Source organism: Balearica regulorum, chromosome 11, assembly GCF_011004875.1.
Source record: "Balearica regulorum gibbericeps isolate bBalReg1 chromosome 11, bBalReg1.pri, whole genome shotgun sequence".
Taxonomy (NCBI): Eukaryota; Metazoa; Chordata; class Aves; order Gruiformes; family Gruidae; genus Balearica; species Balearica regulorum.
Window position 1 is genome coordinate 22,219,563 of NC_046194.1, and position 26,706 is coordinate 22,246,268.

Below are 26,706 nucleotides of genomic sequence, written 5' to 3' on the forward strand. Positions count from 1 at the left end.
CGGCGGTCGGGCCCCGCAGCCACCCCCAGCTGAACGAGCAGGTTTGAACCTCCCAGTCAGGCTGCAGCCACGTCCCCCCGCAGGGTTTCAGTGTAACTCTCGTCTTTACATTCTAAAAATGGCACCGACACGGTCTGGTGCGGTGCCGTTGTGGCTGCTGTGCCTGACGGCCACGGGCCTCTCGCTAGGAGCTCCCTGAAAGGTCCCAGGGGTCCAACGGAATTTCCAAAGAGGTTTTTGGAAGTGACTGGAGGGAAATAATGCTGCTGTGTGCGTTTCCCGGACACTGACAGCTCTCCTGTCACTACAGCAGTATTCACAAAACAGCTGGCAACACTATCAGAGTTCAGTACTTTTTGGTGGGATTTACAGGACCCATTTCTGGTTTTGCAGCTCCTAAGTGAATTTCATCACCTGATGCTTCTGCAATTCAAAGCCAGCTGGTAGCTTCTGCTTTGGAGTAGCCATACCAGTTAGTATCACCTCGAGTTCCAAAGCTCTTAATTCCATCAGTACTACACAGAAACTTAATAACGATGTGATTTTCAGCACCACTCAATGCTACCAAAAATTATTAGAAAGAATCATAAAGCAAGTTACCTTTTCCATGCACTCAACAATGACAAAAAATACCATCTCAAAAAGTTACCTTGAAAGCATCTCTTCTCTTTGTGGTTCAAGCGTGGTTATGATCCATTCCTCCTCTGCGTCCCCTGCTTTCGCTACACGTAGAAAGAAATGCTGAACAAATGCCCAGGTAGCAACTGGAATAGGAATTAGAGAACTGTTCCACAGGACCCCTGAGATCCCCTGGACATAGACTGCTAAGGGTTGCAGATTAACTCACACAGAGGTGGAAAACTGCCACTCATACAGAGCGCCTCAGCGGTGGCCAACAACTCTTGTTGCCTATTAACAGATTTTACAATAGTTGTTGGGCTTTTTTTTGTTCCCTAGACTGCTCCCAAACCAGCAATTGAACTGTACAAACACTTCAGAATTATAAAAACACTTCAGAATTCTAAAAAAACCCAACAACCCAATAGGAATTAAATTAGATTTGAAAGAAACGTATTTGTACTTTAATAGAGACAGCAGTTGGGATAACTGGCTGCTTAGTTTTCAATTTACAACTTTGCACTTCATCATCTAGCTCAGATTGAGATCTGGACTGACCCTCTGCGGCTATGGATTTTACCATCCAAGAGACTGTAATTTTAAAGTCAAATTAGTCTTTGATGAAGGATGAAACGTTCGGGTATGTAGGAAACTAGTGTGGAATTACGTTGATGAGCTGCACTGTATCACAGGTACGTTATTATATTTGGGTACTCTGAGCCATTTTATGCATTCAATCTTAAGGCTATTGTTTGCAGAACATCCTAACGGCCTGTATTCTGCAAGTCATACGGTTCAATTACTCATTTAGGCTTGCACATTGTATGATTTACTCTAAATACAGATCAGTCATTATATTTTAATACATGCATTTTAATTTTAAATTGTTTTCAGTCGGAGAGCTCCTGTAATTCCCCCTCCCAATTTTACTACAATTTTGGATATCCCATGTGACCTGGAATGTTCTTAAAAAGTGGGTTTTATCTAGCAGAAATCTCAGGTTGTACTTGTTATCGGTGAACTTAGATATCTAAATCTATTTACTGTTCAAAAAAAGGCTACTATGGATCATACGGTTTATATAAAGAACGTGAAATAAAATGTGAATATAATAAAAGGATAATGCTCTAAACAGGTCCAGTAATTGCAGAAAATTCAGTAGTTTAGCCTAGACCCAAATCTGCCCTGTTCACATGTTTACAAAATAAATAGGTGTAAATCAACAAAGTCCAAACAGGTTAGATCTACCAGATAACCTATAAGGAAATTACTAGTTCAGTCGGATGGAGAAATAATAGAAAAGATTAAATGAGGTAAGGAACTAAGTAAAAGGGCTTTTAGAAAGTTACAAGCAGAATTCAGACAGCAATCTTGGAACTAATCTTTTTACTAAAAACATTTTTGTCAACTTTTGCAGATGGAATCTGTCAGTGACAAAGATTTTTTGAAAGGAGGAATGGGAGTGCATATACGGGAAGCGTTGGAGGATTGGGAGGCCCACTGTAATGTAAGTGTTGAGAAATTCAACAGTACAAAGTGTCAAATGATGCATCTGGACTGATGGGACTAGTAGTGAGAGTGTTGGGAGCTCGTATGAACTAGAAGTGACTGAAGAAAGTCTCAAATTTATCACAGAATGGCTATGAATCAGAAATACAATACAGCCATTGAGGAGACAAATGTGATCCTTTAATGGATCACATTATTTTCAGAAAAGACATTGAAATACCTGGTGCCTTAGCCACAAGCCATTATCTGGAAGATCCGATTATTTCTGGTCACCCCTATTTAAGGAAAGTTATTTCAAACTGGAATAAATGCAAGTAGGATGATCAGAAACAGAAGTTTGCTTTTGAGGAGACCAACATTTCATTTTGTCTAGCAAATGAAGACTAAGAGGATTTAAATCTCTATAAGCTTAACTAGAAAAATAAACTCAGCTGGAACACTTCAATGATTTATCCTGCAGAACAATACTGACATGACAGATGTATAGAATTATAAATACATTGTCACAGACATTATAGTAAGCTTCACTACCAAACAGTTCTGAAACTGCCTTCCAATAGTAGAAGTCAGGGCCAAATCCCAAATATTTTTAAAACGGACCTTTGCTAGTAGTCTAGGCAATTATGTATCATAAATGCTAACAGGATTAACTTCATTAACAGGATTAACTCAGCCCAACGTTCCTATATTTGGCCTACCACCACAGTAACATTCTCTAAATTTCTCAAACAATATTCAGTAATAGTTCCATGCCTAAAAAGCATGTCAACCCAGATGCTCCTGTATTTGTCCAAAACAACTGAGGACACCAACTTTAAACAAAAACGTAGCATGTGCCCAGCTCAGGAATGCAGTATTTTTCCCTCAGGGATGAGCCAAAGGTTTTAATTTTAAGTCCCGCTTTCACAGCTAAAAGCTAGCCTTTTAATACACACAAAAGGCTGCATTGTCTTATGTTCACAATCCTCTATATAAGCCATCAATTTATTTCGCTAACACGCACTATCCATGCTCAGGTTAGGTAACTACAATAGCACAGGAGAGGAATGCTCCAACAAGAACTCCTTACAACAGAGGGTCTGTAAGCCAACCAACCAAATTACCTGGAAGACTAAATGTGATGATCATTCTGCAGTTTTCTTTTTTGGGAAGCCTTCCTAAGCTTTCCAAATCTTGTTCTTTAAACCAGCCAAACCATACGTAAAGTCCCAATACAAGCACCTGATCTGGCCATATCAGAAATGTGTCTCATTTAAAGAAAACCCACCACTACTGCCATTCCATTTGCAGCTCATCAGCACACTACTACAGGGAGAGACGCAAAGATTTATTCCAAACCCCCCCATAAACACATTGCACTATTCAAAGGTTTTAATTTTTAAAATTTAATTAAAGAAAAATGTCTCAAAGTGATTAAGCATGTCTGACTTCCAGCTTCTTTTAATGGCACAAGCCAGTGCAGTAAATTGTAGAAAGCGAGCTCAGTTAGAGTTTTATTTTAATTAAAAAAAAAGAAAACAAAATACCCAAAACTCTCAAGATGTGAGGTCCTATTAAAAAAGTGGCTGTTCACTTGTAAACAGAATAAAAATGTTAACACAAAGTTTCATTGAGCTTAAACAAAACCACTTTTCTTAAGCAATACAAGTAATGTTATAACACCGTAACACCAAAAGCAGAAAACAAAAAAATGGCAGAAGAATCACATAACATTACTTACCAAAAAGATAAATTATTTACATTGAATATTAATAGCTTGACATTTTTATTGCTCCAATGGTAGCGTGTTGACAAGTAAATGTAGTAAACTGTCATAGTGGGACAATAATAAACATGTATTTATGTTTTGGCATATGGAGTTTTATACCTATCAAGGAAAGCATAGGAACTTGGGTTTTAATTTATCAAGACCACACTAGATTTAGGAAAACTGTTTTCTATTTTAAAGTCACCCACCTACAACTGAATCCACACTTCATCGACTTGTCTCTGCATGTCTTGGAACACTTTTTTTTTTCCTCCTATGGTAAAAAAACTTCACAGATGCAGGGGAATCAGTAGGTAAGAGCTTTGATGCTTGCCAGTATTCTGCAATACTTCAATACTCCTTTAATACAAAAACTTACTAAACACAAACCCAAATATTTCCTAGATAAAAACTAGAAAGTTAGTGTCAACATGTTTACATGAAAAATTAAACACTGATTTGGTAGACAGTAACTGCTTTTAAAAATCTGCTGCATACTCACACTACTGATAGTTACCAGTTCCCTTTTCTCCTTACTCTCGGCACAATGTTTTCTCTTTTGTTGGAACCAGTCAAGGCACTTTCTTTCCCACTTCCACTACACTTTGCTAACGTTAATCTCTGTTACGTTGCTACATATTCTTTCTCCAATTAACAAGTACCCTCTATAAATATATTTACCAATTCATGATTCTTATTGTCAAAAATGAGATTTTTCAGTTTGAATGTTTTTATATTAAAGCAAAGGATAGCCCAGGCAAAAAAAAAGAACCTGTAGGCAGAAAAGAAGTGCACAGAGTTCACAGCAGTACTTACAGCTGCCTTCATCTTTAAATGAGCTATGGAACCTGTGTCTTTCAGATGCAAATATAATACTGCATGCTGGTTTTGCATTTTAATGCAAATTTATCTACTTATTAAAACATGGAGCTTACTGTAAACGGCAGTTTTGGCTCTCATACTCTTTAGTAGTTGCTTTATGGCCACATATTTAAATGGCTATTTGAACACAAAAAGAAGAGACCCTTTCATGGTTTGAAGACTATACAATTAACAATTAAGGACAAAGTAAAACATCTAGAATTTACATACTTAAAATGTAAACTTTAAAAACTAACATTCTGTGCTTAAAAGTGCCTTGCAGTGCCCAGGAGAGACCCAGGGGCAGTCAGTCTGCTGTGGGCAGAGCAGCCTGCGGCGCTGGACGCGGCCAGGCCCACGGGAAGGGGATGAAGGGACGAGGGTGGGAAAGCAAAGCAGAGCTCCTGCCTTGCCTTGGATCTCTGGTGGTACCACGGCACAAGAGCAGCCTGGAGGGACTGGTGGCTACTGCTCTCAGCTTGGCACAGCACTAATCAGGTTGAGAAATTTTGAACTGAATACGATGAAGTCAGCACAGACTGAAGAGGATTTCTTTTAGCAGCAAGACTGAAGACTGCTCAGCATTCACCGCTGGCAATCACTAGAACATTTGGCTTGCCTGTTCTCTCAGTTGGAAAAAGAACATTTTGAAAATATAGTCACATAAAGAGGAAAATAAGAACCTGCTGAGATTTCTTGAGTTTCTTATACAAAAAAAAAAAAGAAAAAGAAAATGACTCACAAAGTTCTGGCATAACAGTAAGAAGCTTCCATTGTTCTGTTAATTAAGCTAAGCTCCCTTGATTTACCCCAGAAACTTATTTGTAAGGGAAATACATAGAATTGGATGTGCTATTTCAGTTTTGGTTTGCACTGCATTTTTCTGCCATTAAGTATTTTCTCTGCTTCCAGTTAACACTCATCCTAAAAAAATAAATTGGAGAGAACACTTTGCTTGGTTCTGTGATAGAAATCTGAGTTGCAAGGTATAGCTAACATTAAATTCAAACAACACAGTTTTTTATTCATTATGTTACAAATGCAATTACACAGTTAGTTGTCACCGGTCTAGCACTCAAATGAAACCTCTGCGCTAAGTATACAGATTTCAGAATCTGAAGCATCAATCTGTGATTGGAAACTACTGCAAGCACTGGAGTCCGACACTCCTCAGCTGTACAGTAAGAATACCATGAAATTAGATTTGAAGTAACAACTTGCATAAAACTGGCCTTCTGTAAACACTGGGTACGAGAAATCTGGCCTACTACAGTTATTAGAATGCAATGGTCTTACAAGTACTGTATTTTAATACAATATTGCATACTGAAAAGATGCAAATACATTCAGAGGAAAACCCAAGTCACCCTGAAACTAAAAGGCAACTTGGGATGATGTTGCAAGGAGTCAAGCTGCTGCAAAGAAATGCTTGGACACTTGGGATGAATATCATCACAACTTGCAGCGATTCAGTCATCTGCTGTTTTTTCTCCGATTAATCACTTCTAGTTAGGAAAGGGAGGGAACTTGAATCCATTTTCATTTGCTTACTGTTATCAAATGGTCTTACTTAGGCTAGCCATTACAAGAAGTTTTCCTACAATTACTTCTCTTCCTGAGATCAGGCAAACCGAGAAGAATCCAAAAATACTTGTGAATTCCACAAGGCATTTGTGGCTCTTCAGACTGTGCCTGAACACCAAAACATACGCATTTCAACTGGTCCACTTCCTCCTGTCAGCATATTTTGAAACACTACTCTTATATAGACAAAATTAATTCCACTGGAAAGGATGCCGTGTCACTTAACTGTTAAAACGTTGAAGTACCATCACACTACAAAAATAACAAAAGTGTTACTTCAGCTTTGATTTGGCTGTTCCAAATTTTTCTCCGTGGTAATGAAGGTGTCCAATTATGAAACATTTTTTTTTTCTTAAAAACAAAACTTGACATCCATATACTCCTAACTTAAAAAGAGGCCTTAGGATGTTTTGCTAATAGCAGCCACCATCTACCTCACAAACGCAACTTCTTCAAAGGTGAACAGTGTTTAAGCTTCCTATTTCGGGTGCTACAAACAACACCTGAAATACTTTAAAAAAAAAAAGACAAATGCTATGCATTTTTCATCCATTTACTAAACAAAGTGCAACTGAGCCCTACACATCTGATAGTATGTACAAACTCGTTATGGCTTTACCATAAAAACAGCATGTGAATGGGTCTATACAATCAGAGGGATACTAGCGAATGTAATGAATAAACCGATGTCGAACTGTTGGCAATAGAATAAGAGCTATAATACATTCTGTAAACCTTGGCATACCACACTTTACATTATGCAAAGAGTCAATATTTACAAATCCATAGTGGGTAAAATAATTAACCCCCTAATGTAAATGATGATTTTGCAAAGTGCAGGACAAAACCAGTGCTGTTGATTGCAAGTCCTATGCAAGCAAGTTATACTAAAATCATTACTACTAGACGCTTACCTGGACATTTCTACTGAGGGTTTATAGGATTGCGACGTTTAGAATGAAGTATATTATGACACGGCATTAGGATGCATGTTTGAGGACAGCAAATATAGAAATTAATAAGGCAGCATGCTCAGAACAAGTTTAAGCAGCACTGATGTTAGATCCCTAGTGGCAACTATATCAGTTAATGTTAAAAATTCAGAGTGCAACATAGAAGCCTCGTTTAACATAAAAAAATGTGCAAATTGTTCTTCTCTTAACAAAAGAAAGTAACGTAGCAAGGAAGATATTCTACTGAAGACTGTTAAGTCACAGCAAAGTAGACCATCTTCTTTCCAAAATCATCTACAAGGCACTAAGGGTAGAAAATGACAGGTAACATGAAAGATCAAATGCTGTTCCTCAGTCAGGTCGAAATATGGGATATTTTGGTAAGAACTCTATTAATATTACCTGTTGAAAAAGGGAAGAAGACAAGAACAGAACACAGTAACCAAAAAGTTCAAACCTTCAGCACAATTTCCATGCAACATTAGCTAGTACATACAACTAAACATATCTGAGATATTCTGTTAGGAGAGAATGTTTCCCAGAATAACAAAGCAGAGATTTTAGTTATTTTGAAATACGGGGCTTCTGGACGCCTGATTTTTTGGGGGTGACTATCTCTTTTCTTCCAGCCTGCACATGAAAGTGGATGGGGGAGCAGGACCACAGAAATATCTTGAATTCTACTTTCCTAAGTGGACTGTCTTGGTTAAAACTTTATGAAATTCAGAGCTAACAAAAAAAGAAAAAAGATCCAGACAAAACCCACACTACTATAAAAAAAGCAGTATTTCTGCACAAAGAATTTGAATCAAAGTAATTACGAATACCAGTGGAAAAGGTGGATAAGTGTTAAAGAGCTATGGACTGGTATGGGAATCGCACCAACGCACAAAGTCCCAGTGGGTCTCCCTCATTACAAATTACAGACCAAAACAAAGGTACCTGCAGTGCAAATGTAGAATTGTTATGAAGAGAAAATATGTTTAGTGGTGACAATTTCTAAGTCTCAACATATGCCACGGCTGCTCTTGTTAAAAGCAGCCTTCATGGGTGTGTGTCAGACACAGCTGCATGTTTTTCTGAGAGATTTTTTTCAGATAGGTGACAGTCTAATTAAAGGATTTTCTCTATAAAGTCAGAGGTATGTCAAATACCAAATAAGTAACAGAAGTAATACTTACATACTCCATCATATTGCTAGTTTCGCATTTCCTTTTACTCAGCTTCCAGTGCAAACCAAGCTAAGAAAATAATTATCAAATGATTAATGTATACCACAGCATTGTTTTGATGAGTAATGTAACAAGCATTAGCAATATCAAATTACTAGGATCTGGAACACTTCAGACACAGGCTTATGATCAGTATAAAGTATGGAATTATAGCAAGACTGTAAAATTCCTACATGCCAATTCTGCAAAAAAAAAAATCTTACTATTCTTAAAGCTGAAGAAAACAAGCACTCTAACTTTTCTTACCTTATGATATAGTCTGTTATTTTCCCATTCTAATAACTTCTGAATTGATCTTCTAGTCTAAAAAGTAAGTCAAAACTGTATTATAAATGGTTCAGTAGCCAGTCTCATCCAGAAGAATCTTACTATTGCATTTCTGGCTTAAGATTAATTTAAAAAGAGTTAGTTTTATAAAAGTAGAACCAAGTAAAAGAAAAATTATAAATGAAAGTCCTACCACTTCAGCTTCCCACTCTTCAACATCAGATTATCTTCAGAAAAAAAAACCCCACAGGTTTTTTTGTTAACTTACTAAGGGATCCTTTTGAATTTAGTATTTTTGCCTACCATAGCCAAGCCAACAAAACAGAATTTCGCACATTCTCTTGGCCAAATACTGCCCTCACTACAGGTGGTCCACTGACAACATGTGATTTACATACATGTAATTTCCAGATTTCACTAGTATAATTGGTATCTGAATCCTGAAAAAAAAATCTCAACACCACAGAACTCCAGCTCACAACAAACAGTGCCTGTATTTTCAACTCTTGGATACCAAAGTGCACACAACCTTCATGTTCTGCTCTTTCCACATTTGTGGGAGAGAAGATTTTTGGAGTTTCAGTGATTTCTAAGGTCACAAAAAGACCACTATGATCATCTACTCCAGTTCCTGCACGCTATGCCACCAGTTTCTTTGCTAATGCTAACAATGGTAGGCGAGCTACACCATCTCACTAAAAACAGATACAAAACTATCCAATCCCAAGTCAAAGACTTAATGGTGGAGAATCCACCGCTTCTTTCTAAGTTTTTTCCAATGACAGAGCTATCCTTGGAATTAAAAAGTACACGTTGTTTCCTGTTTCAACTGTCTTAGTTTCACCTTTGAGCCTTTGGATCTCCCAATGCATTTCGTTGCTAGATGCGGGTACGGGGATTGGTTAGGCTGGAGTTAGTTTTCTTCACAGCAGCTTGTATGGTGCCATGTTTTAGATCTACGACTAAAACACTGTTGATACACCACACAAGGTTTTAGCTATTGCTGAACAGCACTGACCAAAGGGATATTCCATGCCACCTAACGTCATGCTCAGCAGTAAGAGTGGGGGCTAGTTTTTCTGAAGCAGCCATTGCCCAGCAACAGGCTGTGCATCGGTCTGCCAGTGGGAAGTGATTTGCCCTTCCATCACTTGGGTTTTCTTCCCCTTTTCTCCCTCACTTATTAAACTGTCTTTATCTCGACACATCGAGTTTTTCTTACTTTTGCTGTTCTGATTCTCTCCCCCATCCTGCTTGGGGTATATTAGTTGTACCCTTGAGAATTATATTAACACTACAACATCACATGGGCATTTGTTTAGATTTTCACTAGCACAAGAATATTAAATATGGTTTTAAAACTGAAAATATGCAGTATATCTCAAGCACGTTCCTCTGCAATAAGGATGTTTATAAAGGCAGTTAAAACAAGCTAAAACAAGTCCTGTAACTTTTTAGTGACATAGGCTTCAGCAATTAGCAGTTCTACAAGTAAACATATTATGCCTTTAGTGCATTTAATATTTGTTTTAACTAAAAACTCAATGCCAGTCAATGCAACTTATTTTCTTGAGCAAGTTGGAAAGTTTGACAAAACACTTCTGTTTTATTTTCTCTGAAAAGTAATGCCTATTCCTTGTTTTTGCTTTCGGTTTTATTAAAGATCAGAAACTCTCAAAAGCCAGAAGTATTACTTTTAAACAGATTTTTACTTAAGATCTTGTCCTATAATTAAATGGACAAGTGTGAGAGTTTTTCCCCTAGTGCACCTAAGTACTATTTATATTTGTGGATAAGATTTTATGGCTACAAGTCTTACAAACTATGTAGCTGCAAAAAATATCATTACACTATACCTATTTCTGTATTTCCTAAATATTTACTACTGTAATAAATCAATTCTAAGTGTAAACCAGAGAGGTAATTAGGATCATGTTTACTTAAGATTGCTGAAGTGCTTTTCAGAATTACTACTTTGGACTTGATTACAAGAGGTGTCAACTTTCTTTTTTTGGGGAAAAAAAAAGTCTCTAAGCTTCCTGAATAGAAAACAAATTCATGTTTGTTCTTAATAGAAACAGCACAGTAAAATACGTCAAATGAACCACAGCTCTGAAATGTTATGGTATGTATTGCATACAAAAAAGTGATTTTTAATTTTAACAGAATATTTATTTGGGGGTGGGGTGGGGGGGGTGAAGAGGAAAAGTAATTTTCACTCCAGTTCAGGCAGTCTTTGAAGGTCAATGTCCAGTTCTGCACCCATTTAATTCAATTCTTAGACCTTCAGAAATCCTGGAAATTTAGGTTATCCTATACTCCATCCTGTTCTTTGAACTGAGATTGGATTAGCTATTCCTAAGACTATTAATTCAATTGGCAATTTGGCATCGTTTACTTCATTAACAAACATATTTTCTCTGTTATCTAAGGAATGGAAAATGGAATAACCTTTTGAATGCAAGTGATAGAAAAAGAGGGGGTTGAAATGAAGATGATACTATTAAACATTATTTGTTAGCAGTAATTGCAAAGTAAATTAAATAAGGACAATGAAACGTGTACTCACTCTTTTGTTAAGACAGACTACAGGCCACAGGCTACAGCCCAGTGTGCAGCAGCAGCACAGACAGCCACAGAGCAGCCATTTTACATTGACAGGGAGATTCTTTCTTAAACAGGCATTCACTCGACTGATGCTGGTCTTGAATTCTTCTGGGGCAACCTGCAATAGAAGTGCTGAACATCAGTGGAAAGCCATTACAGGTGTATTTTTCTCAATAATTGCCACTACAGATTAAAATATAAATGAAACATAATACCGTTATACAATATGACCCTATCTTCTAAAACACTGGTTACCTAATGAACATGAAAAGTCACTTTCCTGTAACAAATTCATTTATGGTACATGCAAAATGCAAAAGCTTGCATTAAAAAGCTAAACATCACTTAGACGTACAGCCTCATCCTTATTTATTTCACCACTAATAAATCAATTGTCCTGATAACATAGCGGTCCCAAACAAAACTAGACACAGCTGTGCAACATATACACTGGCTACACTGACAAAAAAAAGTGGAAGAATGACAGATATCTGGTTTCCAAGGGAACGTGGGGCAGCTTCATAATAAAAATACTTGTGTGCCACATAGAGAAAAGGATAATATTGTCCAAATTCATTTCATACCAGTGCAAGTCTACACTGTGCCTGGGTGAAGGTGGACCTCTGTCCACAAATAAATTCCTGAAGTGGTCCATATCAACGTGAGGCCACAGTGTCACTTGTGGCTGCTTCCTAAAACAGGGAAGCCTGGAAAGACAGGTACTGGATTATATTCAAGGCAAAGAAACGCATCTTCTACAGGTTATGAATAAAGCCTAGCTGTTGAAAACCAACTTATTTAAATTAAGGACTATTCAACAGAGCTTACTCAAAATAATATTTTCTGTGCACTGCCACTGCAGAGTCACAGTGCAAAACCACATTTTCTATCAGAAATAAGCTCCTTTCTCTGATAGCAGCATGTTTCTTACAAAAGAGTGAGAGCACTTACCTATTTACATACCCCAAAGCCCTCCTCTCTCTACAGAATCTCAATAACTTCCATCTGACAAATCAAACACGGATTTGCGGTATTGACACCAAGGTGGCACTCTTAACGTAACACAATTCAGCATTCGAATGCACAAAGCAGAATAATCAGATCCAACTTCAACAGACTTGGCCAGTCAGGCACAACTCCAAAAAAAAAAATCTTTCCTAACTACTTGCCATGTTGAAGGAAAAAAACCCCTAGACTTAGTCTGTATACAAAGCTGTGCAACTACTACATAATCCTTCCAACCAGGCAAGCCCAACTCTCTTCATTTGATTCTGCAAACAAGGGGAACAACAAAAGCATTAATTTAATGACAAAGACTCCTTTCACCAAAGGAGCAAAACTATGGGACAGGAAATGGAGAGGACCTGATTCTGCTACCTCCGCCTATTCACAAGAGCTAAATTCATTAAAACATTGCAGGAAAGCGAGTAAATAAATACAACATCTGTTTCCTGGCCATTCAGATCACCATGCAGTATAGAGTCAGAGGTCATCCGGGTTTGTACACAAGCCAGGCCTACAGTTAGTAATATAAGAACATAATTTAACATTGTGATTATTTTATAGCCGGAATTAATAAGTACACAGAAACTACTTCTTTTGCGATTATACAGACTTCCCCCCCAAATATTAAATAGACTTTCTTATAATCCTTTTTACATATACAAATGGAGCAAGTAAAAAAGAAAAATCTTTAGACTGACTGGATCATCAACACTTACATATATTTTACAACAGAGATCTTAACTGAAAAAAAAAAATAAGAAAGAAAATGGCAACCCCCCCCAGAAATCCCATGTATTGGGACATTTTCAATGAACAGAACAACAACAACAACAAAATCACATTGTAATGTGGAAAACTAGCCTGTACTTGTATGTATCTGAAGCAAAGTTCTACAAATCCCTTTGCCAATGTCAGCTCTTGTACTTAGGATATCACAAATATCAGATGTGCTTGAGTAAGAGCATTTCATCTTCAATGTGGGAACAAGTTTTGTAGTAAAGTACAATTGGGTTGGTTCTATGCAGTACAAATAACACGAGTACAGCTTCTGCAGTCAGACGTGCTTCAAAGTCAATTGAGATCACGTACATTAACAAATTAGCATTCTCAACTCTTACGGAAGCTTACATGTTCTTAACATTTAGACTTTCTTTGATAAGTCTTTTGAAATTTGTACCTGTCTCATTCTATCTGTTTAAAAGATAAAAACAACTAGTTTTTTCTTCTTGAACCCGTTAGTACTTTTGCAATGAATCCCACTAAGAAAAGAGAATGTTTCCTTTTCTATTAGACACGAAGTTTACTGGACCTTGACAGCAGCACACCCCAAGCCCAAATACAGCTGTACAAACCTCCCAAAGACAGTGGAATTGCAGAGTCTGGAATTTAGCTTAACATGAAGAAGCCTTATCATCACTGATAACATCCAACATGCAAAGAAATCAACTAGATTCTTAGAACACAGCTGGCAGGAAACTTTGGGAATTAGTAAGAAAGCACTAGGATGGTGAGATTCCCTATTTCCCTGCTGCTTTTAAGGGAGTCACTGTTCACATCAGGTTAACAGTTTGTTCTTATGAAGTAGCATCAATGTTGAAGTACTCTTCTTCCTGTAGAGCTAAACTAAGAAGCAACTTTGGATGCCACCAAGAAACAGAGAAAATTTCTATTTCAGAAATTTTGGTGTGATGTTCACCTTGATAGAGTATTATGAAAGCACCACTACTACCTGCTCATGCACCAAACACTTTCATGTAAAGGTAAATCTTTTTTGCTGCAATGCAAGACGAAATTACTTAATTCTCCCTTTAGGAAATGTAATCACAATAAATATTTCTGTCAGTCAATGACACTTCTTCATTTGAAACTAAAGGAACTGGTGACCAAGATAAGCCTCATTCTGTGATACACAAACAAAACACAGTTTTGTTGCTCTCAGTTTAGAGCTCACTAACAGCTAAGCATTGCTACGCAGTGACAAAGAATGAAATACCTGTAAATAAAATAACTGTTCTAATTTAATAATAAAATGGTATCCAAATTAAACAGTAACCAAAGAATTTTGTTGATTTCCTGGCATAATTTTAAATCTCACCTTTCTTGCAGGTACAGATATTGAAAGGTTAATATGAAATGACTAATGTATTTCAAACAGAGAATTCACAGCACCTCCTGCACAAAGAAAGCTCCCTAAGAAAGTCTAGTTTTGAGTAATTTTGGAAAGTCTCTTGGGAGAGTTTCTGTCTGGATCTTGAAAAGAATGAGATAAGTACATAGCTCCTGGCTGCGCAGTACACCTTGTAAAGAGACATCAGTTCCTTTTAGGTCTTTAAGGGAGGGGAAAAAAAGCCCCACATAAAAGGAAAGGAGGGGGTGTCATAATATTTTACAACAGGATGCAAGAGAATCTACAAACACAGGAAGAGAGCAAGTAAAGCCCAGCAGGCCTGATCTTCCTCCTTCAATCATCATGATCACAAACCCTATCCATCACATGTTGCAATGGGATCACAATACCAAGAGCACATTTTATGGCTTACATTTCCCTGCATTGCACAGTCATCTCTGTATAGGACTCTTTGTTTTAAGATCAGGGCAGGAAACTCCACTTTCTTCCTTAAAGTTCACTGCCTCCATCATTTTCTTGTCACCTGGAGCAGTGTGTGCTATTGTGCCATATATCATGGTGAGTATTTTGTTAAAAGCTTTTAAATGCTTGTTTTTAAAGAATCAATAATCCTATAAAACTGTAGCACACAGAATTTAAATTTAGGCCAAAGTCCAATCCCATTATTAAAAGTTAAATATTGCCTCTGTATTAAGTGTAGTCAAATCTTTTCTTACAATATTCAGCTGAAAACAATGCACTGTTTGATAGCCTAGCTCAGTATTTATCAACCAGCTGAAGCTTGTGTCTCATCCTACAAGATAAATATCAAGTCAATCTAGCTGAATTAGCTAAACCGAACATCCGACCTACCTGATATTTTCCTTTCCTTTATCGTTTTACTGTCTATGTTTTATCCTCAAATATAAGCATTCACTTCTCCCAAAAAAGCAACAAACACATCTCAAATATTTAAGATGTAATTACATGCACCTTAGCTCTAGGCTGATTTACAGTAACTTTCCCGACTCTGTAAAAACTGGGAGACGAGTAGGTGGGGGAGATGGGTGAAGGAGGGGTATTTCAGATTTTTAAAATAGTAAACCTTCTGCTAATTTTCTATCACCATTATGTAGATGGGCAAACTGAGGGTCAGGAAGCTTAGTGAATTCCTAAGAATACAGGCTGGCATAAATCCAAAAAGTTAGTGCTTCTGGGAGAAAGGTGTAGCTAGATAGTTTTATCTATTTAGGATTTTTATCATATATTGGATAAATTTTCATCCAAAATTTAAAAACCTAGATCTTCATCTGTATTTATTAAAAAGAAAAACAATACCATACAGAAATCTATCAACCTCACCTAATGGCTTCATCTTTCATACTCTATTAGCAGATAGAATATATTATTAATATCAATTCACAGCAGACAACAAAGCCATTAAACTTAATGTTAGACAGACATTTTGAATAAAGTATGTCATCGCCTTATACTACCTGTGTAGTAACACAAGTTCATAGTAAACATTTTAATCACAAACTGTTAATATAACGGTCACTATGCTATTCATAAATTGTGATTTCATAAAAAAAGTAAAAATTTGTATTTTAAGAGCAGTAAAAAAAAATCTTAAAGTGGTGTATCAATTGACTACAATGCTTATTACTGTGAATTATTTATCAAGGTATTTGAAGACGACCTACTTACTGGAAAAAACTGAGTTTTCATTTTCAATAGGGATAAAGCTGATTGACTGCTACAACTAATGGAAGAAGCAGATTATTTAGTTCTTGCAATTCATGAAGTATTATAAGCCAAAAAACCCACAGCTGTGGTTTTTAATGTCTTTCATGGCAGCATGTGGCAGGCAGTAGGAAAAATGTGTTTACTACATCATCTGATTGGTGTTTTCCCCTCCCAAAAGGGAAGTAATTTATTTTCAAGGTCTTCTTACTCAGAAAGCCCCTCAAATCCACATATGAGAAAAAGATAACAGGATATCAAGATTCTCAACAGAAGAGAATACCTATATACAGCAAATCTCTGCTCATGTGATTTATGCTGTCACTGATTAGAGCTATAGAACAAGAAGGGTAAATGCCAAGCAGAAGAAAAGAACTTCCTCTTTCCTCTCTTTGCTAAATTAAGTCCAAGCAGTCAATTGAACTTTAAATTAAACTTTTGTTCACTGTCTATTTAACAAGAGGAGGAACAATCAAGTGACAGGCATTGATGCTCATATTAAAAAGTGTAGGTTTGGGTTTGGTTTTTTAAATACACGCAAATATATTTTAGATGGTCAGGAAGAGATGAAATTATATAATCAAATTAAGTTTTAACATTTCCTGCTAGTTATTTTCTACAGGTTTATGTATAACAAACTACAACTTGACTAAAAGAACATAAAAATTGTTGAAGTATTCCGTTGCTTTTCAGTGATCAGAAAGAGCTTTACAGAAAAGAATAAACCTTAAGACATGCAAGGTCGTGAATGGTGTTATCACCAGCCCTCACATTAGACATGATGGAATCAGTAAGCCTCTTCCTCTTGAACTCAGCGAGATTCTGAAGCAAAGCCAGAGCTCCCAGGCTGTCTTTTACCAACCAAAAACTCCCAATAGCAATCTGCTTTTCAATTGTACTGCTGTCAAAAAAGCTGGACAAATTCAACACCAATATTTTATTCATTATACTCTGGGGTGAAAGTAAAGGAGAAAAACCGCAGATGGATTTGGCAGAACCAGGAGATGCCACCCAGCTGCATTTCAGTATATTGTTACTATAACTCAACAGCTACTGCAGGAGGCTGCAGAGGTAGTGTAGCTGTATGGTATGACATGAGAGAAAGTAGTAAGAGCCAAATAAACTCTTTCCTTCTAAGTTCTGGAAAAGAAAAGCACTAAAGAGTGAAACAGCAGAACGAAAAGAATCCAAGAAAAAAAGAATTCAAAATGTAAAAGTCTAAAAGAAAAAAAACCCCACAACCCCATTATGAAAAGAATTTAGGACCATAACGAAGAATTTTGTTACAAGATTTCATTAATTAATAGCTACAAATGAGTATTTATTAAATTTGCATTTAGTAAGATGACAGGACTCCAGAGAAAGCAAGAGCCTTGTCACCACTGATTTTCAGAACTAAACAATGATTATATTTCTGAAAATGTACAGAACACACTATAATGTTTTGTTCCTTAAAGCTTCAGATAAAACAGATTCTCTTCCAGAGATCTGTCTAAATATAAACTCAAGGCTTGACAGACGTATTAAAAAGAAGAGGTCTAGTATTTGAAATAATTTAATTCACCCAGGAGGTAGCACAAACTCCATACATCTATAAAGCAAGGTTAAATGAGTCTCTCTTTCATGTAGATCGCCTACACGAAAACAGTATGATGTCAAACAGTTTAGAATGTCAATAATGATAGCAATCACTGCACATCATCTCTTCTTCTTTCAAAATACGCTGTACGGTCATCAACCAGCTAGTTCATACAGGGCAGAGTTAATTCAACAGCCTTCAGCGCAGTGCTGGCCTGTGCTGTGGGTTCACGAGCATGTATTTGTAACGCAAAAACCACTGGACGCACTGGATCTTGCCATTAAAAGAACAGTTTAATCTCACACTTACCTTCCCTGTCAGAACAGAAGGAAATTCTGTATCAAACTTGTTGCTCAAGCCAAACCTTGAAAACAAAAGAGACAAACAAAATATATTCCACCTAACTTACTTTGTTTCCCTTAATAAAAAAATTTAATAGATTTTGTACTTTTAAAAAAACCTGTTAATTTATTTTGCCCTTACATTTACATTATTTCATGAGCTTTCAATCTAAGTTTATATAAGGTCTCGTGTATCATTCATAAGGTCATTTATGAGACAGAAATATAGCTTGTCGTCTTACTTCCATACCTTCAAGTTGCTAAAAGTGCGAAAATTCTTTAACAATTGGATGGTAGTAAGTTTCAATCTTTGCTTTAAGAAAAAAACTCCGGCTATGAAATTCCAGTTTTACTAGGTTCAATAATCCTTTTACTGCTATTGTTTTTTTACTCATGCAATTTATTCACATGCAACAAATCAAGCTAGTTGTAAGGAACCTATTCATCATCATCATCTTAGAAATTTATAATCATATAGTTTTCAAAAATTGCTTTGGCCTGAGTTAAACCATCTCATGCAAAACATGTAAGAGCCTACACAATGAACAGTTTTAAAGCAACTATGAACTTCAGGAAAATTAAGTCTTAGGTATCACTGTGACTATTCTTCATTGGAGTGTTCTTGTTAATGAGCAAGTGGTAAGACTTCATTACAGCCAGTGAAACCTACAGGGAGCTAGACTGTGCTTGTAAACCTGTGTTACCACTAGCTCCAAAACCACCTGAAATTTCCTAAAAGCTAGTGGTGTAGATCAGACAGATACTGACAGCGCAGGCTGACCTTGATTTCTTTTATTTAAAGCATGTGAGTAGGCAAGAAGTTAACTAAGCTCTGATGCTAAACCTGCTAGCTTTGGCAGAACAACTCTGATCTTCCATCCCCTCTACCTCACTTGAAATCTTTAACCTTTGCAATTCAGCAATTTAAGAAAATACAACAGCAACTGGTGTCACAGCTACAACCTTTATGTTTGAACGGAGCTCAATGTTGAGTTTGTAAAGTTACTGTACATCAAGTTCATTGTCAGCTCTGCTAAACTACCTCCTGAGCATTTTTGTTCAAAAAAAGAAAAAACCCAGAAGGATCACAGCCAAAAAGAGGAGCACAAATAATTTGGTATTGTAATATTTATTGTAGAAACAAACCTTCTGGAGAGGGAGTATTTGCTTTGAATCTGAAGTACTCCTTACTGGCCCCTAGTACTGCTGAAATGTCGTCAGTCCCCCATCCTTATATAATACATACATACTCATGTGCACAGCATAATAATTTAGATATCCAAACCTGGCAATGTAACTTGTTTAGAAGTATACGAAAATGTAACATAAACCTTCAAAGAAGAGAGAAGCATAATAAAAGAACTGTGCTGTCTTTAGAAATCCAGTAAGCTAATTAAAATGTTTGTCAACAATAGCAGTGAAGTCCAATCAAGTTCTTCAATGGCTAATTTAAGTCAGAGCCTTGACTCTTGTAAAGACCAGCATATGGAAGTACTAGTGGTGTAAAATATTAAAAAAAAACCCCAAAGAGTAGATCATAATTGAAGTGTTTCTCAACCTCTCTCTCAAGCTGTTCTGAGCACTAGAACCAACCGCCACCTATTTGTGGTTGTTTCATTCAACAGATTTTCACTGCAAAGTTTCTAGAAGTGAATGCGAGTGAACTGAACATTACACAGCATGGGCTCCCACTGCGTATTCAAGTGAGCTGGAAAGCCATGATGTTAAATTAGTGCTAGAAATAGTAAAAACAAAGAATTTCGGCAAGCACAAAGGTTACTAATATAAGCACACTTCCATTCTCTCTGAATGTAAACTGTAAACATAAATCAGCCTTCATGTTGTGTAGCTTTTGTTTTTTAAGCTAAAACCTTCCAAGTTTTGTTATACTACATATTTATTTTTAAGGAAGCTTGAAGAGCAATGAGGTAGTCCTTTCAGTCATTAAAAAAAAACGAGAAAAGACTACCGATGTGAAGCACATACACAAGCCTGCTTTGAGGAACACAGACTTTTCTGTATATCAGCAATGAAACTACCTGAAATAATCATGAAGTTGTAGCAATTAGACCACATAATAAATTAACTACTAGAAAGATAATACTGCAGAATTATTTACTCTACCTATGTAACAGACTAATTCCACTAAATCATGCCAAAGGTGCACCTAGCCCAGAACACTGACTCTTACAGTGGCCAGTAGCAGATGCCTAGGAAAGAGCAAAGGAAAAAAAAACCCAACCCAAACAACAAACTAGCATTTTCCCAGAATACTCTTCTGACCTTCAACAATTCATAGTTCAAAAACTTCCTAAGCCATAGGTAGTGTCTTTCATCTTGTTGGTCTCATATACTCATTAAAATTCCCATGGCACCACCAATTTCCATACAGAATAACATAAATTAGTGCTTTCTGATTTAGATCTATTAAGAATACAAGACCACAATACATTTTATTACATTAAATTTGAAGGCTGATGTCATAAAACATACTTAAAACCCAAAACTTTTATCAGTCACCAAAACATTCCATTCAGTTATAACACATCCAAGAAACCTCAGTTACAGAAATGTGTCTTTACACTGACACCTGCAAATGGCAAAAAGAACATAAAAGGTTTTGACTATTCTGAAAACAGGACTAAGCTACATTATACGATTAGGTTTAGTCAGCATCACTGATAGCCTGTAGCACAGTTTTATTAAAGCATCTCTAGAAGTTTTACACACTATCCTTGTGATGATTTACCACATAGTTCAGAAACATTAAACTCTTATTAGACGGGGAGGGGGGTGGGGGTGGGGAATTCAAGAACCAAATAATAAAGTAATTATTTTTTTTTTAGAAATGCTAAAGCAGAATGTTGTATAGTTCTACAGCTTTGCAAGCAACTTTGTACAAGTGCTGAAGTATTATTAGAATATTTAATGAAAAAAAGTTAAGACTTAAAGTCTTGATTAAGAGATAAGTAACTGCATTAGACCTTCAACAGACCAATAATCTACTGTGATTTGGCCGATGAAGTCTTCTAAAATTCAGTATATTTAAAAAACACTATGTAAAATAAATTCTAGTACCTGACCTTTAAATAATTTAAAAGGTCAGTTGGTGGCAACTTGTTTCTGGGCTAGTTCTCTGGCTCCTCAGTTAAAGCTGCCCGAAGTCTAATATTTAGAAACCGAAGTCACCCATATACTTCAGTTGCAATTTTCTTGCTGGATGACAAACATCTCTAAAAGCAAAGTGCTGCTGCCTATAGGCAATAACACTGGAACAGAACTACGATGACCTCACTTTCTAGCTCTCTCTGTCTCTCTTTCCTTGTTTTAATGTATGGCATCAGACAATCCCATCATCTCATTTTCCCTCATTTGTAAAGTAGACAGGATACAACTTCTCATATGGAGCTGTAATAAGATATATTCATAAATCCTGCATAAATTAAAGACTGAAAGGAACACCCTGAATCATCATTTGCAAACACCAGCTGCAACAGGTATCCCATTATAAAATTCTTCCCGTTAGTTTGCAAAGCATAAGTATGTACAGTCTCCTGACCCAGAACCGAAACAGGAAGAGTTTGGAAAGCACTTTCTCATACCTAGAATAAACACATTTTCAGGTGCTTTACTTTTTTTTTTCCTTTTGACTTAAATAGTCCTTCATTCTTGTTTATCCCACTACTGTATTTATAGATAGTAATCAGTCTTACTAGACTACACAAGCTAAACCCGTTCAGCCAACTCTCGTATGATTAGGCTCTGCAGCCTCCTTTCAGCATGGCTCCTTTCCTCACACCTAATCCAGGTTAAGTTGAACAGATTAACTCGAATCCTACATACTATTCTTTATGAGGAATCATCTTAGCTTTGTCCAGCATTAGAGAATAAAGACGACGCTCATCAAGAGCCCTGAGCTGAAATCTCGATCACTTAACATTTCTCTTCTTAGTCTAGGACCTTTTCCTGTGAAGCCAACAAACTACTGAAGACCATCCTTACCCATGGATAATGTTTTGGAAAACTAAGTTTTTGGTAACTAGTGGAAATCTGAGATCATTTGCTATTTTAAATATGTGGAATCTGCTGTTTTAAATATGCGGAAGATGGAGTAATATCAGACAATAATCAAATGTCATCTTATCACAATGGAGAGCACCTGGCTCTTCCCTACCTTCCCTAATTGATGACAATGTGCTTTTCATTAGCACCTGGATTGTGGATCCCTGGGGCACTCCTAAAGAAAACATAATGGAATAACAAAAGTTAACTTGTATCCAAAACTAGGTTTGCAGACTTAAGCAGGAATCACAAGCTGCAATACTAAGGGCAAAAATATGCTTAATGGCTATTTCATTACCTCATTACTATCCATCCACATGGACTTAGTGGTACGGAAAAATTACACCAGATAAATAAGAAATTATAACCAAGTTAGTTTGTTTACTGCTCTGTTTTTGAAAGTCATTGCTGTTGGTAGGCATATGACTCAGTCTTCCCTAAAAATGTTTACATTGAGATATTTGGATACACCAGAGTCACACTGACTATGCAAGAAACAGCAAACAATGGGTTTATAACTCATGAAAATGGAATTTCAGAAGCAAAGAAAAGGCATTTACTGGGTCCTAGTGCTAAAATTCAAAAGCTTTCTGAAAACACTATGACTGATAGTTAATTTTTTCAAAGTAAGAATCTTCTAGAGTGAAAGTGTTGAACAACATGAGCATAAATTTTGCTAACTGCTTTCATACACATTCTCTCTGTGAGTAAAATAAAACAAATACACTTGACACAATCACTCTTACCATGCACAGGGGTAAAAGGGTTAGCAAAACAGTGGAAAAAGCAAGATCTTGCTAAAAACCCTCAGAAGATTCTTGCAATTTATATTTAGTACTGTTGGATACTGCAGTAGCACTCTGTTAGGGTCAGCAGCTCACTGACATAAGGTCATCAGAATAAAAAACTCTCATGCAGGAAACTAACACATAGTTTGAATCTACTAACTTGGGAGTTTTGTAAGAGGACTGTACATGAAAAGCTGGACCAGAAGATGACCCTGGAATTAGAGAATTATTCCTTCTCTGTACACCAAAAGTATCCAAGAAGGCCAGTGTCAGATGAGCAACAGAAGGCATCTGAAACAAAAATCCAAGGAAAACAATGGCTTTTTAAAAGTAACTGTTTGGGTTTTTTGTGGGTTTGGTTTTTTTTTTTTTTAATGGAGCATCTGACTTGTCAGGACAGAAATTTTTATCAGCAATGTTCCAGACAGGATCAGAAAACAAACACAAGTTTTACTCGATGACGTATCTCACTTCAGTAACTAGAACAGGCTGCTTCTGAAGCCAACTGATTTCAAAAGCAGCAGCATCTGTGTGATCAAAGTGTGACAGAATTTCAGAGCTGATATAAACTAACCAGAAAGTCTTTAGGAAGCAAAATATTTCCCATTTAATAAGGAAGTCAGGATTACATACTATAGCATCCAGGCTTTATTTGCATTTTATTGATAACATCTACTGGTTTTTTCTTAATATAAGGATATTTTAAAATACGTCATGAACTGATAAAAGCTGCCTTCTACCATGCAGGTAGGTATACTTGTTAGAGGAAGAAAGCTGGGAGGAGTGGAAGAAAGGAAAAATACAGTGGATGGGAATTCAGTTCAAGCAGTTACAAGGGCACGTATGCTAGCTCATGATTTCCGCATCACTTACAAGTATTGCTTTCTTTTGATGTAGACATCACTAGTTGACAGAGTTCTTGGAGATGCTCCTGCCCATCCCCAAAAGATGCTGGAGCCAAGAAGGAACTTTAAAGAACATCACTAATACACAAAAAGCATCACAGCAGACAAAGCAAATAAGCATGCTAACATTTTTTCCCCCCCCATTTAGTGCTTAAAGCCAGGTAATTAACAAGATGGGTATGTGGTATTCTGATCATTTTGCTTGTGTTACATCCCTCCTTTAGGCAGGCCACACGCTATTCAGGTTCAGGACAGAAAGAAATTCCATCAACACAAGCAAGTACGCTGCGGTGCAGCAGAGCAACTACCCACTGGCGCTAGCTCAGTGCAAACCTGATTTAGACTTACATGACAGACACAGTATCAAATCCAACATTAGTTCTCTTAGGATAAGAGAGCCTTTCCCACCCAGTGTTTTTTGCTGCAGATAGCTAGATCACACTGCACCTATTTACAGAGAGAAATGTGCATTCTTTTACGCAGTCCAAAGACAGACCCAAAGCAACACAAGCTTGGTGGATCTCTGCAATACAAAAATTTCAACACCTCCCTCCCCGCTGTGAAAATGAATGTAGCAACCAACTATTTGTTATGGATGTACTTTGCTATATTAATTACTCCACTTACAGGAATAGAAATATTAAGAAAATCCCTAAGAGTAAACATTACATATAAGGTCAGACGGTTTGCCCATCTTCTGTCGTAATTGTTTAAACGAGTAGCAAACATTCTGGCTCATGTTGCGTTTTAATGATAAAAAAACCACTTAACCTACACCAAACTCAAACTTAAGTTTGGACCGGATAAACTACAACAGAGCCATGTGCCGCCTCTGCAGTGCAGCGGGGGGGCTCCATGGCTCAGCTGAGACAGAGAGGGGGCACAGGGAAATTGTTTGAACAGGCTGCTGGTCCCTGCACCGTGTGGTGGTTACTTTTTATCTAAAAGATTGTTTGGAAAAAGCAAACCCGGGACTGTCAGGGCTGATGAGCTGCTGCTTCTGCACCCAACAGCCAGATGAACTTCAGTTGTTCATTCATGACTTTGGCTTGCCTCGAGCTACTGGAAAATACGAAGTTTCCCGTTTTTAACGCGTTAAAAACAAAACTCCTCTCACAAAACGGGGTGGGGGGTGTGGGGGGGGGGTGTAGAGGGGGAGCAGGGCAGCAGGTCGCGGTAACGCGGGCAGCTTGCGTCCGTGGGAGAGGGGGGGAGCTGGGGGCACAAAGGGATGCGGCTCAGCCCTCCTCCTGTTCTTACCCCCTCCCGGCACCGCCAGCGGGCAACCGTGCCCCCGGCAGCACGGTGTCCCCGGCAGCACGGTAGCGGTACCGCCGGCAGCACGGTGCTCCCGCCCGGCCTCCACCGCCCCCGCCCCGCCACACCACACCGGCCTGCCACGCTGCCTCCTGCGCGCCGCCAGCCCCCACTCCTTACACGGTGATGTGCCCGGCGCCCCGTACCGCTACGGGATCCGGCGCATCGCGGGGCCGGGGCAGCTCCTGGCTCCGCACCACAGGCTCGGACTCCTCCTCCTCCTCCTCCTCCTCCAGCTCATAGATAGTGTCGAAGTCCGCCATATTGGGGAGTAGTACGCTCATCTCAAGCCCACCCCCCGCGCGGCCTTGCCGCGCGCCTGCGCACTGCGCGCCGGGGGGGCGGAGCCCCGCGCGCCAGCGGCGGCGGGAGGGCGGTGCGCAAGCGTGGTGGAGCCCGAGGCGGCCTGCGCGCGTGTCTCTGAGGGTGTTGAGGGGAGCGCGCCCCACCGGGGGAGGGGGAATGCTTCCTCAGCCTCGCCCCGCCGGGCGGGAGGACGCCGGGCTGCCTTCCTGCTGCGGGGACGGGGGTGTCCCCTGCAGCTGCCGCGGTCTCTCGGGAGGCGGTGCTGGCGGAGGAGTTGCGGCCGGACCGGCTGACAGGAGGCCGCCGCCGCGCTTCAGGTGCGCGCGTCCCTTCCCGCCGCACCGCAGGGGGTGGCGCGGCTCCTCACACACTCACGCACACACACACACACACTCACACTCGCTCCCGGGGTGAGGATGACGAGGGGGCTGTTGAGGGAAGCAGGGGGCGTCCCGCCGGTGAGGCTTCCCGCCCGCCTCTCAGGTGGTACTCCTCTGGGTTTTACTCCTTTTCCAAGTGTATTTCTGTGGCGTTTTTAATAAAAACAGCCAGGTAGATACTTTCCCCCCCCTTTCCCTCTCCATTTTCGTCGCTTGCTTGCTTAGTTTTTACTCGCACCACTCACCGGGATGGCCGAGATGAACGTGAGGGAGGCGGGGATGATTTTCACGATGATTTTCCCAAAGCTTTGAAATGATTGGGCTTTGTTGGTCAGTTTGGAAATTGAGTTCTGAGCAGGGAAGTGAGGTGGCGAGAGGGAAGAAAAATCCACGTAGGAATATAAAAATTGGGGAAGAAAAATTTCTCAGAATAGTTGAGAGCAGAGGAATGCCCCTTGCCCTGCACACAGGTGTAAATTATTGAGGTAAGTTTAAGCCCTTCATAGACACCTACTGGAAATGGAAAGTAAGGCAAAAAAGTATTTGTGTTTGTAATTGCAATATAGGAATCAGAAATAAAATTTGCAGAGGGTTTGTGTGTTGGCTGGGGTTTTTTTTATATTAGTGTAGCTACCATAAAGTGATGTGTTGGGTCTGGTACATGGCCAAATCTGAATTCCTAACCCACAGCTCCTGTAAGCAAAGGAACTGACTTCCTCTTAAAAGAGGAAGAATGGGTCGCCATCCTTGTCTGCTGTTCTTGGGAAAAGACTTCCCTCATAAATCATCTTTGTT

The 26,706-nt window shown here is 38.4% G+C and overlaps 1 protein-coding gene across 4 annotated transcripts; it reads right to left on the reverse strand.

The window, feature by feature from the left end:
* Positions 1-3,494: 3,494 nt before the first annotated feature.
* CHIC1 (cysteine rich hydrophobic domain 1) lies at positions 3,495-25,562 on the reverse strand. 4 transcript variants are annotated; one of them, XM_075763704.1, is made up of 6 exons: positions 25,346-25,558; positions 18,122-18,176; positions 11,341-11,496; positions 8,751-8,807; positions 8,454-8,513; positions 3,495-8,001 (listed from the first exon to the last, which is right to left on the reverse strand). In XM_075763704.1, the coding sequence occupies exons 1-6, from the start codon at positions 25,507-25,509 to the stop codon at positions 7,996-7,998; spliced, it is 498 nt and encodes a 165-aa protein (XP_075619819.1). In that variant the 5' UTR covers positions 25,510-25,558; the 3' UTR covers positions 3,495-7,995. The 4 variants fall into 4 exon arrangements, with proteins under 4 accessions (XP_075619819.1, XP_075619818.1, XP_075619821.1 ...); XM_075763703.1 differs by having other exon boundaries at positions 3,495-7,674; positions 25,346-25,557; XM_075763706.1 differs by lacking the exon at positions 8,751-8,807 and having other exon boundaries at positions 25,346-25,562.
* Between the last annotated feature and the right edge of the window lie 1,144 nt (positions 25,563-26,706).

What these genes read in the sequence shown, in the direction of transcription:
- CHIC1 (XM_075763703.1), bottom strand. Translation starts at nt 25,509, where the DNA reads ATGAGCGTACTACTCCCCAATATGGCGGACTTCGACACTATCTATGAG. An exon ending in CTTCTGTTCTGACAGGGAAG is followed by an intron (nt 11,497 to 18,121) that starts GTAAGTGTGAGA and finishes CTTCTATTGCAG; the next exon opens with GTTGCCCCAGAAGAATTCAA. An exon ending in ATAACAGACTATATCATAAG is followed by an intron (nt 8,514 to 8,750) that starts GTAAGAAAAGTT and finishes TTATTTTCTTAG; the next exon opens with CTTGGTTTGCACTGGAAGCT.